Here is a 13,835-nt window from a genome sequence, read left to right on the forward strand (position 1 = left end):
AAACTATTTACAAAAAGTAGAACATGTGGAGAACATTATAAACTAAAGGGCTTCCTAACACTATTGAAGCAGCCTAGTCAGCTATATGCACACATGTTTTATCCCATAGAGAGAAGCTAAAGTGGGAAGTAGGTATTCAAGGTACTAGGGTTAAGGAAGTGGTGATTAAATGTTTATATAAGAACCATAAACAACTAAAATAACACAAATCCTATCCCCTTGGGACTTTTATTCTAAAAATTTAATAAGCCAACACACATGCAGAGATAGAGCTACCAAAGAGGCTTTATTTGCACTGGGATTTTATCCTGCAGCAAGCGAGAGTACAAGCAGTCTGCATCTCTCATCCCACACCATGCCATCTCCCTTCCCTCCTTTTTAGAAATAACTAAGACTGAATAGAAGCCAAATTAGAAAAATACTGGATATAGAGCAGTACTTTGTAACCTTCTATTGCATACACACACTTCGGATAATCTAAAAGGCCATGCGCCAGCTCCCGTGAAAAGTAGTGTATATGGCTTGGGACGATGAGTCTCAGAGCCCCTGAAGCTCCCTAAGGACCATATTCTGGAGGCTTTCACGATGTGCCACAGGACCAGAGCTGTGATCCACTTTGAAACTCTTGCTACGTTGTAATGCTCTCTTTCTCCCAAATGAAAGCCAGGACATCAATCAACTTTGACCTGGTGAGTATGACTAGAAAGTCATTTTAAAAAGAAAAATAATTTAACTTATCCATATAGAAAACATGGAACCCTGGTGGCTCATTGGTTAAAAGCTTGGCTGCTAAGGGAAAGGCCGGCGGTTCTAACCCACTAGCCCCTCCATGGGAGAAAGACATGGCAGTCTGCTTCTGTAAAGACTATAGCCTTGGAAATATTTTGGGGCAGTTTTACTTTGCCCTATAGGGTGGCTCTGAGTTGAAAGCAAGTTTGGCTTTGGGTGTTTTAGGTAAAGAGTACACATATCTGACAGATTGAAAAGCTTTTCTAAATTGCAAGACTTCCAGAGTATATCTGAGAGTATAAATTATTACTGTTTGTCATGTGAACCAGGACAATGATGGATTAATTGACTCTTTGGGAGGTGAGTTAAAGATGAGAACTCATGGAGTGCCAAGGTTTTTCCAGGCCTGCAACTTATAGCTGCAGCCGGAAGCAATATTCCTTCCACCTGGATCACAACTCAGACATCAGAGCGTTGGACTCGAGAGTGAACCTCTAATACTTTTTTCATTCCCAAATTCTGTTCTCCATATGGACTGTGGTCTGCAATTCGATTCCATGCACTCTCTGTGTGTGTGTGTGTGTGTTCAAATCAGTTTCCTCCGTCTTCACATGTTTTTATTAAAAGTGGCATGCTTTCATTTGATGTCTGTCTAGTCCACAGCTGACTGGGCTGTGCAGATCATGGTTAATCCCCCTGGAGGGAAGAAGCACTGCACAAAGACCCCACAGCTGAAGCCTCTGTCTTTTGCTTTACCAGCAGCTGCCAGGTATGTTTGGTACCTTTCCTCAAACTTTGAAGTTTTCTTAGAACTATACATCAATAACTTGTATCCTGGAACTTAATGGGAGAAGGGGATATTGAAGAGGGCTGTACTTATTGAATACTTACTGTGTGCTAAGCTAAGCCTACATTTAATATCACAGTTAACCAACTCTATGACGTAGTATTGTCTTTATCTCTTGAGGAAGGAAATTAAGAGTATTAAATGACTTGCCCAGATCTTACATTAGTTTGGAGCAGAACTTGGATTCCAACCCAGATTCCTGCCCCTACATCTTGAAAGTTCCTTTTCCATTTCCCAGATGGCCTTGATATGGAAGAAAGTAAAATACTACAAGAATTAAGAGTAAAATGTTTAGCTTGAATTATCTCAAACAGCTGAGAGTCTGTGAGGTGAAAAGCAACTAATTTTATGCCACTAATTTTACCTCAAGGAGCTCTGGTGGTGTAGTGCCTAAGGCATTTGACTGCTAACCAGAAGGTTGGCAGTTCAAACCCACAAGCCACTCCACGGAAGGAAGACTGGGCAATCTACTTCCGTAAAGATTTACCACCTCAGAAACCCAACGGGGATTGTTATGAGTTAGAATTGATTCAATGGTAGTGAGTTTGGCTTTTTTCTTTTCTTTTTTGTAATTTTACCTCATTGGACATTGGAGCCAAAAAAACAGAGAAAGAGAGAGAGAGAGAGTTGTTACTGTGACAAATAAGAGGAAGGTTATCTGTCCCATCCTTTCCTCAAAGCTGCCATGACAAGCCATGGCCAATAGTTTCTAAGGCATTGCTGTTTGACACGTCTTATGGAAGAGCCATGGAGAATCTGAGTGTGGCTTTACCTTCCAGCCAACCCACCTGTGCTGTTCTCACCTTGTGCTGGCCTCAGCCCCACAGTGGAGCCTACTTCACAGCACAAGTGGAACACTGTGAGAGGCTATGATCCCCTATGTTCTGGTTCTCTAGTGCCGCGCTGATAAGAATACACCACAGATGGGGTGGCTTTAACAAACAGGAGTTTTCTTACAATTTGGAGGCTTTAAGTCCAAGTTCAAAGTGCCAGGCTCTAGGGGCTGGGTGAAAGCCCCTCAACCTTGGGGTCCAGCTTTGCCTCCTGCTCCCGGCCCACTGGAGCTAGAGGCATTTCTTCACTCAGACAGCTGCTGGTTGCTGAGGCTGAGAAGCCCCAAGGTTGACAAGTAAAAAGGTACAGTCCCAATGTTACTAAACCACACGGCAGGCCATTAACTTCAGTCCACTGTAAGCCCCAAGGTCAGCAGAGCATAGCAGGCTGCTGAGCAATGACAAGACTACATGCAGGGTCCAAGAGTGCCGTAGGCTAGAGACCATTCCCAAGGCTTCTCCTTATATACAGGAAGCAGACTACATCCCAAAGGCAGCTATTCAGCTGCTTGTGGCAGATCTTACCATGGAGTTGATTGCCAGTCTCATCATGGGGAATAACTACCACCAGCTGCCCAGCCACTCAACCAGGCACAGCCAAGTTGACACACAAACATAACTACCACAGGCATTTAGGTTATATAATAAGTACACTTCAGTCGATAAATATGAGGTTTATTTATCTTAATACAGAATCATGCTGCTTCCCACACCCATCTGTTTAGAACCAGATGTACAATATTCCATAGATGTCTATTTTTCTCATCCTTTGGAAGAAGAGTCCCACACTCATTCACACATCCTGGTTGACTCTGTAAGTATCATAGAGCTTTGTGGGTGCTTCTTTCAACACTAAACTCCTCTCTGGAGAAATGATCTTTGAAAACTTATAAATGTCTTTGTTTAATAATAAAAGTTAGCTACTATCTAGTTATAAGAATGAGCCCTGGTATTGCAGTGGTTAAGTGCTCAGCTGCTAAGTAAAAGTTTGGTGGTTCAAACCCACCAGCCACTCCTTGGGAGAAAGATGTAGCAGTGTCCTTCTGTGAAGATTTAGAGCCTTGGTAACCCTACGGGAGGAGCTCTGGTAGTGTAGTGCCTAAGGCACTTGACTGCTCACCAGAAGGCTGGCTGTTCAAACCCACCAGCCACTCCTCGGAAGGAAGATGGGGCAATCTACTTCTGTAGTGATACTGCCTCAGAAACCCAAGGAGGGGTCACTATGAGTCGGGTCAGACTTGATGGCACACAACAACAACAACCCTATGGGGCAGTTTTACTCTGTCCTACGGTATTAGCATGGGTTAGAATTGACTTGACAGCAATGGGTTTGGTTTCCTGGTTTATTTAATTATAAATGTTATCTAATAATAATTGCAAAGCTTATCTAACACTGTGTGCGAGTAACAGTTTGAAGAGTTTTGCATATTATGTCATTTTGTCTTCACAACAATCCTATGAGGAAAGTATTATCATTACCCCATTTTACAGATGACAGAACTGGGGTACTGGGAGCTAGGGTGTGAGGAGTCAGGAAGCAAAGCCAGACTGTCTGGCAGCAGAGTCCCTGCTCTAAGCCATGACAGTGTACTGGAGTTACAGAAAGTTTGGGAAAGAAATCCCACCACTTTAATTATTATCATTGTCTAAGTTCCCATTTTATGAACACTATGATTTTATACTATTGGCATACTCAAAGTGCTCATATAATTACAGATATGGGCTTTCTTCACTATATATCATATATACTTTTTTATATTGCTGTGTGGTCTTATCATTTTTAGGAACCATGCGTAATATTTCCTTAAGTGGCTTCTTTCCACTTCTTTCCCCCACAACGTGGGGCCACAGGAGTTTCATCCAAACCTCTCTCTCTGTGCAGTCTGACAGGGCTGGCCTGTCATGGGGCAGAGTTTGGATATTAAGTAAAGTTGATTTACTTACCTATTTCCCTAATTGTGGTCATTTAAGTTACTCCTATTTTTCCTACACTGTATATTTGGTACATATTTTTTTTAAATATTTTTTAATATATTCTTATTTTACCCGAAACTTTATAACTCTTGAAATAATTTGCCAAATTATTTTCTGGAGGTATTGATCAATAAATTTTGAAGACCACGATCTATGTAACTATCAGTTTCATCTCACCATTAGCAAAATGAAATAAAATCGTGTAAGATTTTTTAAAGTAATTCTGTAGATAAAAATCAAACTGATTTTTTATTGTAGTTTTGAATATTTGTGAGAATCTCCTAATATCAAGATTTAACAGACAAATGAAGGCCCTACAAAGTTTCATTGGAAAACAGTCATGCCCCTTCATTTATGTGTGATCTATGGCTGCTTTCTGGCACTATATCAGGCAACGTCTCACTGCTATTCACAAGGTTTTTAGTGGCCAGTTTTTCAGAAATGGACTACCACATCTTCCTTCCTACTTTGTCTCAGTCTAGAAGCTCCGCTGAGACCTCCCCATTGTGGGTGACCCTGCTGGTATTTGAAATACTGCTGGCATACCTTGCAGAATCACAGCAACATGCAACCACTGTAGTATGACAAACTGACAAACGAGTGGTGGCTCATCCACAGTCAACACCCACGGAAGCAGCAGTCAAGAGATCAAACAACATATTGCACTGGGCAAATCTGCTGCCAAAGACCCCTTTAAAGTGTTAAAGAGCAAAGATGTCACTTTGAAGACTAAGGTGCACCTGACCCAAGCCATGGTATATTTCAGTTGTCTCATATGCATGTAAAAATTGGACAATGAACAAGGAAGACCAAAGAAGAACTGTGAATTTGAATTGTGGTGTTGACAAAGAATATTGAAAATACCATGAACTGCCAGAAGAATGAACAAATTCATCTTGGAAGAGGTACAGCCCACGTGGTCCTTAGAGGCAAGAATGGCCAGACTTCTTCTCACGTACTTTTGTCATGTTGTCAGAAGGGACCAGTCCCTGGAGAAGAATCATCCTTGGTAAAGTAGAGGGTCCGTGAAAAAGGGAAGGTCCTTAATGAGATGGATTGACACAGTGGCTGCCACAATGGGCTCAAGCAGAGCAAATTGTGAGGATGGCACAGGACCAGGCAGGGTTTCATTCTGTTGGACATGGGGTCGCTCTGAGTTGGAGCCAACTCAATGGCACTTAACAATAGCAACATGGTACTTTGGGAGCTACAAAAGCAAAGTTGAGTAGTTGCAACAGAGACTGCATAGCCCACAAAGCCCACAAAGCCTAGAATATTTATCTGATCCTTTACAGAAGAAGTTTGCCAACTCTTGAGTTAATTAGTTGTATTTCCATGTTTTGTGAATCATGTCTTCCAAATTTAATTTTTAACCATCAAACACTTGAAATTTATTTAAATTTATACCCCAGGACTTCAATATGAACCAGGTCCTATTTTATTCATCAAGGTTCAACTCTCATAACATCAAAAAAGCCTGTTCTTTTAAGATTGTTTTACCAAAGTTAGAGTTGCCAGATCAAGCAAAAACAAAACAAAAGAAAATGAAACATGCTGCCCAGTTAAATTTGAATTTAAGATGAAAAATAATTTTTAATGTAAGTATACACCAAATGTTGTCCTCAAATATTGCTAACCAAAGCTGGTCTAAAGGCCCCAACTAGAAGGCTATGTAATGGTAGTGATGAGCATCTATCATATTAAATGAAGTAGAAAACAAACTCTCAAATGGGAAATAGAAACCATCATTTTCCTGTCTATGCAACTTATCTCTGCAGAGGAACTTTAAATAGAACTGTGCTCACAAAGCAACATATGAATTGCAAAAGGAAGAAAAACTATGTCAGTAGATTTCATTCAGCCCCAAACATACTGAAAGCTGGGAACCTAGGAAGAGTACAGAATGGGAAAAGGAGAAAATAAGGAGGTCCTAGGTCACTAGGAATGTTATTATTGTAATGATGATCCTAAAACTCAAATTTATACTCCAAATCCTAATCCTACTGAACTCTGTATGCTCCAAAGATTATACTTAATACTGTATTAAATGAATCCATCCAAATTGTCCATTCACCATCCATTCACTGAGTATGTATGGGCCAAGAATGGGCTGGCTTCTGGGGTGCAAAGCCCAGTCCCTGCCCTCAGAGTATTTTCAGCCTGGTACAGAAGACATACATATAAAACAAACAGACAAACAAATTGCATTGATGCTTGATGAATGAAATAATTAAGTGGATGATTTGAAATTAAATTTAAAATATATGTTTGATACTTTATAAGCAAAAATTCTCTTGCATATTGTTCAGAGAAACCCTGTAACCTGAATAAAAATTAAGAGAGCAAAGTGATTTTGGCTACCTCTCAGAAACCTCAGAAGAGGTCTCAGTTCCCTGTTTTAGGTCAGATTTCCTTGAAGCCGAAGCTGTGACATGGACTCAAGTGTATGTGGTTTATGGAGGGCATGCTCTCAGGAGCAGTGACAGGAACAGGACAGGGCAGGGGAAGGAAGGAACCAAGCAAGGATGTGGGCTCCTCTGAAGTGAGGCAGAACAGGAATTGCACTACAGATTCTGTCCCACCTAGACGCGGGGAGCAGCCCTCATGACTCAGTGCTTAAAGCACTCAGCTGCTAACTGAAATGTCTGTGGTTTGAACGCACAGCTGCTCTGCAGGAAAAAAACGTGGCCATCAGCTTCCACAAAGATGACAGCCTCAGAAACCCTTTGGGGCAGTTCTACTCTGTCCTATAGGTTCGCTATGAGTCTGAATCAACTCTACAGCACAGAGTTTGTTTTGGTTTGAAGCAGAGAGGTGGGCTTACATGTACCCAAGACATTGGCTGCAGACTCACACACATATACATCCAGGAAGTGAATACAGATTTCTCCCACTGTCCGAAAGCAGAGCATTCCTATGAAAGCTTCAGAAGCTAAAATGGTGTAAAGCAAAGATGGACTTACCATTAATTTAATGGAAATTTTTTTTTTCTTTTAATGTGATTTGGGTGAAAATTTACAGAGCAAATATACTTTCCATACAGCAGTTCACATACACTTTGTCTCATGACATTGACCACAACTTACCACAATGCAACATCTCCCCTCCTACTTCCTCCTGATAATTACCTCTTCCCTGTGTCCATCCCTCCATGCACTCCTGCCCTCTGAGCTGTCTCCCTGTGCATAAGCAGCCCTTCTTTCTCCCATGCTTGTTCTCTCCAAGGAGTGTATCTACCTCAGGTAAATGTTCAACTCATATGCCTTTCTATTGTTTGGCTGGAAGCCACAGGTGTGTGTTCAACTCCAGACCTGAAGGGCAGCTAGGGGCCATAGTCTCAGTGGTTCTACCGGGCTCTATTGGGCCAACAAACCTGGTCCCCCTCCCCCCTTTTTTTTTCTAAATGATCTTGTGGAAAAATTTTTTGAGTGTTCTCAGACCCAAAAAATAACCTATCAGATCATACCAAATAGCACATAAAACCTAAAATAACACTGACATACAGTAAGAGTGAGAAAGATGTGACAATTACACAGGCTTACGTAAAATAAAAATAATGTATATACAGTGTAGTTTCTGGGGAAGGAGCTAAGAGACACCACTCTTGCTGCTAGGGGCGGGCACTGCTTCTTTAACAGCTCATTGCAAAGCGAATACTGAACTCTAGTTTTGCTTTTCACATTTTTTTTTTTCCCCTGTAAAAGCAAAAATCCTCTCTGGATTTCTTTGGTTAGCAAAAATAAGTACTGATGGGTAGGTCTTTCATAAGAGCAAAGTGGTATAATGCAAACTTTTGAAAAGTGAGGGATATATTCCAGGACAAGGTGGCTGAGTGCAACTTTCTTAAGAAGGACACAGAAATTTTGTGGAGAAGGGCACAACGTCTAGCGGCCAATACTCATGGCAGCTGGAGGATGGTACATCAGCCTGCCAAAGAAATTTGTGTAGGTCACCAACAGTGTCCACTATACCTCCTCAGCAGGGTTGTCTAGTTGGAGAAAGTCACTGGATATTTTGTTATTGCAGATTAATGTGGTTAATGGCAAACCACCAACTTTGCAACTTTGGGGAGGTTCTTGACCGTTTAGGACTTGGTCCTTTCAAAATTCTTTCTTCTCTGTAGGCTGGATTAACATTTATGTCTAAGATCAGGATGCAACGCCAAAAACACAGTTGAAACCTCTGCTCAACTCTGGATGTTTCCTCTGCAAAAATGCCTTTGTTTGGCAAGCATAGTTAGACAGCTTAAATTTTATTTCACTCATCTTGATTATATAATATGTGCTCCCATAAAAATGTTCTACAACATAATCTACTTTTGACTCTAAACATGTTTAGTTTTATATTCTACAATATAAAACTGTCATTCTTCTTTTAAACTTTGGAATAGACTACATTTGGTAACATAATATCCTTGGATGTTCCTAGGAGGAGTGAGCCATGGCATCACAAAATCCTGTAGCTAAGAGGGACCTTTGTCATCTGGCTCATCTGCATGATTCCAGGGATGGCCACCTCTAAACCAGCTCAGACTAGTAGCTGTAAATAATTAACTCCTGGGTGGCTGCTCTCACCCCAGGCCTGTCCCATCTGGATTTCTTCTATACCTCCTCCCTACTTGGCTTGTGTCCAGAGAATGCAGAATAATTTTACTATTATTTGCTTAAATATACAATAAAATGTTTACAGATTATTATCAAAAGAATTTTTATTAAGTATAATTCAGAAATGGTTGCAGCAGTACATGGACAAGAAACTGCCAGAAATTCAAGACAGATACAGAAGATAACATGGAATGAAGGATATCATTGCTGATGTTAGATGGATCTTGACTAAAAGCAGAGAATACCAGAAAGATGTTTACCTGTTCTATTGACTATGCGAAGGCATTTGACTGTGTAGAGCATAACAAATTATGGATAACATTGCAAAGAATGGAAATTCCAGAACACTTAACTGTGCTATTGAGGAACTTTTACATAGGCCAAGAGGTTTATTTGAACAGAACAAGGGGCTATTGTGTGGTTTAAAATCAGAAAATGTGTGCATCAAATTTCACTATATTTATTCAATCCGTATGCTGAGCAAATAATCTGAGAAGCTGAAATATATGAAGAAGAGCAGAGCATTGGGTTAGAGGAAAACTCATTAACAAGCTGTGATATGCATAGGACACAACCTTGCTTGCTGAAAGTGAAGATGACTTGAAGTGCTTACTGAAGATCAAAGACTACAGTCTGCAGTATGGATTACACTTCAATATAAAGAAAACAAAAATCTCACAACTGGACCAATAAGCAATATCATGATAGATGGAGAAAAGATTGAAGTTGTTAAGGATTTCATTTTACTTGGATCTACAATCAATGCCCATGGAAGCAGCAGTCAAAAAATCAAATGATATATTGCACTGGGCAATTCTGCAGACAAAGACTTCTTTAAGGTGTTAAAAAAACAAAGATGTCACTTTGAGACTAAGGTGTGTCTCACCCAAGCCATGGTATTTTCAATCGCCTCATATGCATGTGAAAGCTGAACAATGAATAAAAGAGACTGAAGAATTAAAGCCTTTGAACTAGGGTGTTGGCAAAAAATATTAAATATACCATGGACTGCCAGAAGAACACACAAATCTGTCTTGGAAAGAGTACAGCCAGAAGGCTCCTTAGAAGTGAGAAGGGCAAGGCTTCATCTCATGCATTTGGACATAATATCATGAGGGATCAGTCCCTGGAGAAAGGCATCAGGCTTGAGGGTCTGTAAAGATGAGGAAGACCCTTAACAAGATGGATTGACAATAGCTTCAGCAACGGGTTCAAACAAAGCAACAACTGTAAGGATGGCACAGGACCTGGCATTGTTTTGTTCTGTCATACATAGGGTCGCTGTTAGTTGGAACTGACTTGATGGCACCTAACAACAGCATTCCCATAGTGTAGAACATTTATTTGGAGGAGCGTATAGGGAGCTCTGGTGGCTTAGTGCCTAAGGCATTTGACTGCTAACCAGAAAGCTGGTGGTTCAAACCCACTAGCCACTCCTCGGAAGGAAGATTGGGCAATCTACTTCTTTAGTGATACTTCCTCGGAAACCCAAGGAGGAGTATTAAAGTATTAAGTCGGATCTGACTTGATGGCAGTGAGTTTGGTTTTGGTACAGTGAAGAGTGGAAGCTAGGACATCTTTTGGGCTCCCACTAGAGTAATCTAGGTAGCTTACATCAGGGAAGTGGCAGGGGACTAAAAAACAACAAATGCATCCTAGACATATTTAAGGAGTAGAATTGAGGAAGCCTATGATGGATTTGATTGTATGGGATCTGTTGTAGGTAGGGAGTATTGCTAACTAAGAGACAAGAGTCAAAGATGACTGTCTTCAGTTTTCTACACTGAGCATCTTGGTGGATAAGGGCACTATTTGCTAAAGGTAAAAAGTTAAACAGGTTTCAGACATGTTTGGCTTCCAGTGCCTGTGAGATGGACAACAGGCAACTAGATAATGTGCAGAGCCCACAGTGGAGATCTGGGCAGGTATAGTTTGGATAGGGAGCCCCTGGGTGGTGCAAATTGTTAGTTGCTTGATTACCAACTGAAAGGATGGCCATTTAAACCCGCACAGAGGGATCTTGGAAGATAGGCTTGGCTCTCTGTTCCCAAAAGGTAACAGCCTTGAACACCCTATGAAACTGTTCTACTCTGCATACATGTGGTTGCCAAGAGTTGGAATCAGTTCCACAGCAACTAACAACAGCAACATATTTCAACAGGAAGCAACACTGTCCATAATTAATTGAAAAAGGCAAAACTTTTTCTAGAATTTTGTGGAATTAAAGTTCCATAGTAATACTTTGGGACACACAGAGGTCATAATTTCTTAACTTATCCCAAGCAGCATACATAAAAGTCCTTCAAATCTAAGACAAATTTATTAGCAAGTGAAAATACAATAATAATGACAATAAAAAAAGATAAAGGCTAATTTTACTTTAGCATAAGTTAATAAATGTAAATGTTAAGTTAAAGACTTTTTAAATAAATGGAAAGACTGAAAATCTGCAGTCCTTGGCAACTTAAAGGATTGCAATGAGTCTCTTTTGTACCATTATTGTCATAGATCACAAATGTTATTTTCCTTTTGTTACTACAGTCTTGAGCATCAGACAGTTATGACCATATGTCTTCTTTTCTCATTATTTCAAAAGCTTGGTCTTATTCCCCAAATCAATTCTTTGGAGAATTTCTGCAGCAAGCAGGACTTAGATGAGTATCAGCTGTACAACTGTGCTGAAATTGCCTCTGAAACGGGACGTCGGATGCTGCCTGATGCATGTGAAAGACTGATAGTCAGCATGTCTGCCAAGCTGCACAATGGGGCAGTGGGTGAGTAACAGTCTAACAGACGCTACTGAAGCACTGTTGTCTGAACAAATGCTTTTTGGAATGTGGGGGAATTAATTTAATTTATTTTAGTGTCCACTTCACACCACCAATTTAAATATCAGTCACCCAATGATTAGACACATGGAGCAGTCTGTTGATGTGCTGGAAGTGTAATGCATGGTACAGTAAGTGTATGAAAGAGGAAGCTAGCAGTAGCATTGGAAAGTTGGTTACTAGGAAAATGGTCCTAAAAATTTATGTGGAATCCTAGAATTTAGGGGATGGAATGAACTCTGAACAGTGACTTTCATCCCAAAACCTTCATTTAATAAATGAGAGAATTGATACTATGACTGGCCCATGGCACTTAGCTATAGGGCACAGTTTCTCACTCTCACACTATAGATATCATTGACTGGACAATTCTTTATTCTGAGGTGGGGGTTGTCTTATGTACTATAGGATTTTTAGCATCATTCCTGCCCTCTACCCACCTGTTGCCAGCTGCACCTCTCCCCACCAGTTGTCCCATAGGGAGCAAAATCACACCCCTGCCCCATTTGAAAATCACTGCTATGGGTGACAGTTAAAATGAGAGCCTGAGCTTCCTGAGTTTTAGGCTAATGAATTTCCGTGTGGTTATAGGGTTATGGATTGAGGGTGCTCATAATCTCATGAAAGATATGGAATAGGGGAAATAAAAAGCTGGTAGGTATTGGAAATAGCAAGTATTGGCTAGGAGCTGAAGAAATTAGAACCCTGGTATATTACTGGTGGGAATATAAAATGGTGCAACTGCTGTAGAAAATAATTTGGTAGTTCCTCAAAAAGTTAAACATACAATTACCATATGACCCAGCAGTTCTGCTCCTAAGTATATACCCAGAAGTCTCAAAAGCAGGAACTCAAATAGTCATTTATACACCAGTGTTTTTTTGCAGCTTTATTCACAATAGCCAAAAGATGGAAACCACCTTGGTGTTCATTAACAGATGAATGGATCAACAAATTGTGGTATATTCATACAAAGGAATAGTATTCAGCCATAAAAACAGATGAAGTTCTGATACATGTGACAACATAGAGAAACTTGTGTGTGTGTGTGTGTGTGTGTGATTTGGGTGAAAAATTTACAGAGCAAATTCCCTTTCCATACAGCAGTTCACATACACTTTGTCTCATGACATTGACTACAATTAACCCCAATGCAACAGCTCCCCTTCCACTTCCTCCCAATAGTTACCTCTTCCCTGTGTCCAACCTTCCATGCACTCCTTGCCCCCTTAAGCTGTCTCCCTGTGCATAAACAGCCCTTCTTTCTCCCATGATTGATCTCTCCAAGGAATGTATCTACCTCAGGTAAATGTTCAACAACATAGAGAAACTTTGAAAACATTATGCTGAATAGAATAAGTCAGACACAAAAAGACAATCATTGTATGATACCATATATATGAAATATCTAAATAGGCAAATGCATAGAGACAAGAGTTTATTAGTGGTCACGAGGCACTAGTAAGAGGGAGGATGGGGAATTACTCCTGAAGAGCTACTGAGCTTTTGTTTAGGGGAATGAAAAATGTCTGAAAATGAACAGTGGTGTTGGCTGTATGACATGATGAATATAATTAATGTCACCAAATTGCACACTTAAACATGGTTCTAATGGTAAAGGTTTTGTTTAATGTATTTTACCACAACTGAAAAAAAAAAAAAAAACACTAATATACTTCAACATAGTAGGTTCCACAACAGGAATTGAAGTCATAATAATGTCAATAATAATAAGAAGAAGACGACAATTTATTTAAGATTTGCATTCACTTTTAATGTATAGTTTATTGGGTACTTAACTAATAAAGTGCCAAGCACTGTTCTAAGTACTTTAAAGTTATTCTTCATTTAAACATTAAGATGGGACCATGAGACCAATCCTACTATTATCTTCATTTAATGAAGAAATTTAGGGATTAGAGAGGTACCAAATGAAAGAGAGTTAAACTACCGCCACTAACAGGATGAGACACTCACTCCCACTTCCTTCACCTCTAACTGCTTGCTTTGATCCCTGTAG

General features: G+C 40.1%; 1 protein-coding gene across 1 annotated transcript in view; it reads left to right on the forward strand.

Moving 5' to 3' along the window:
* LAMB4 (laminin subunit beta 4) overlaps positions 1 to 13,835 on the forward strand; it is a 113,992-nt gene that overhangs the window by 46,454 nt on the left and 53,703 nt on the right. Inside the window, exons 15-17 of the mRNA XM_007945055.1 lie at positions 1,386 to 1,498; positions 3,103 to 3,223; positions 11,584 to 11,761. Of these exons, the coding sequence (XP_007943246.1) occupies positions 1,386 to 1,498; positions 3,103 to 3,223; positions 11,584 to 11,761 (412 nt within the window). The remainder of the gene's footprint in view (positions 1 to 1,385; positions 1,499 to 3,102; positions 3,224 to 11,583; positions 11,762 to 13,835) is intronic.

Source organism: Orycteropus afer, unplaced genomic scaffold, assembly GCF_000298275.1.
Source record: "Orycteropus afer afer isolate SDZICR_OR568_19922 unplaced genomic scaffold, OryAfe1.0 scaffold00007, whole genome shotgun sequence".
Taxonomy (NCBI): domain Eukaryota; kingdom Metazoa; phylum Chordata; class Mammalia; order Tubulidentata; family Orycteropodidae; genus Orycteropus; species Orycteropus afer.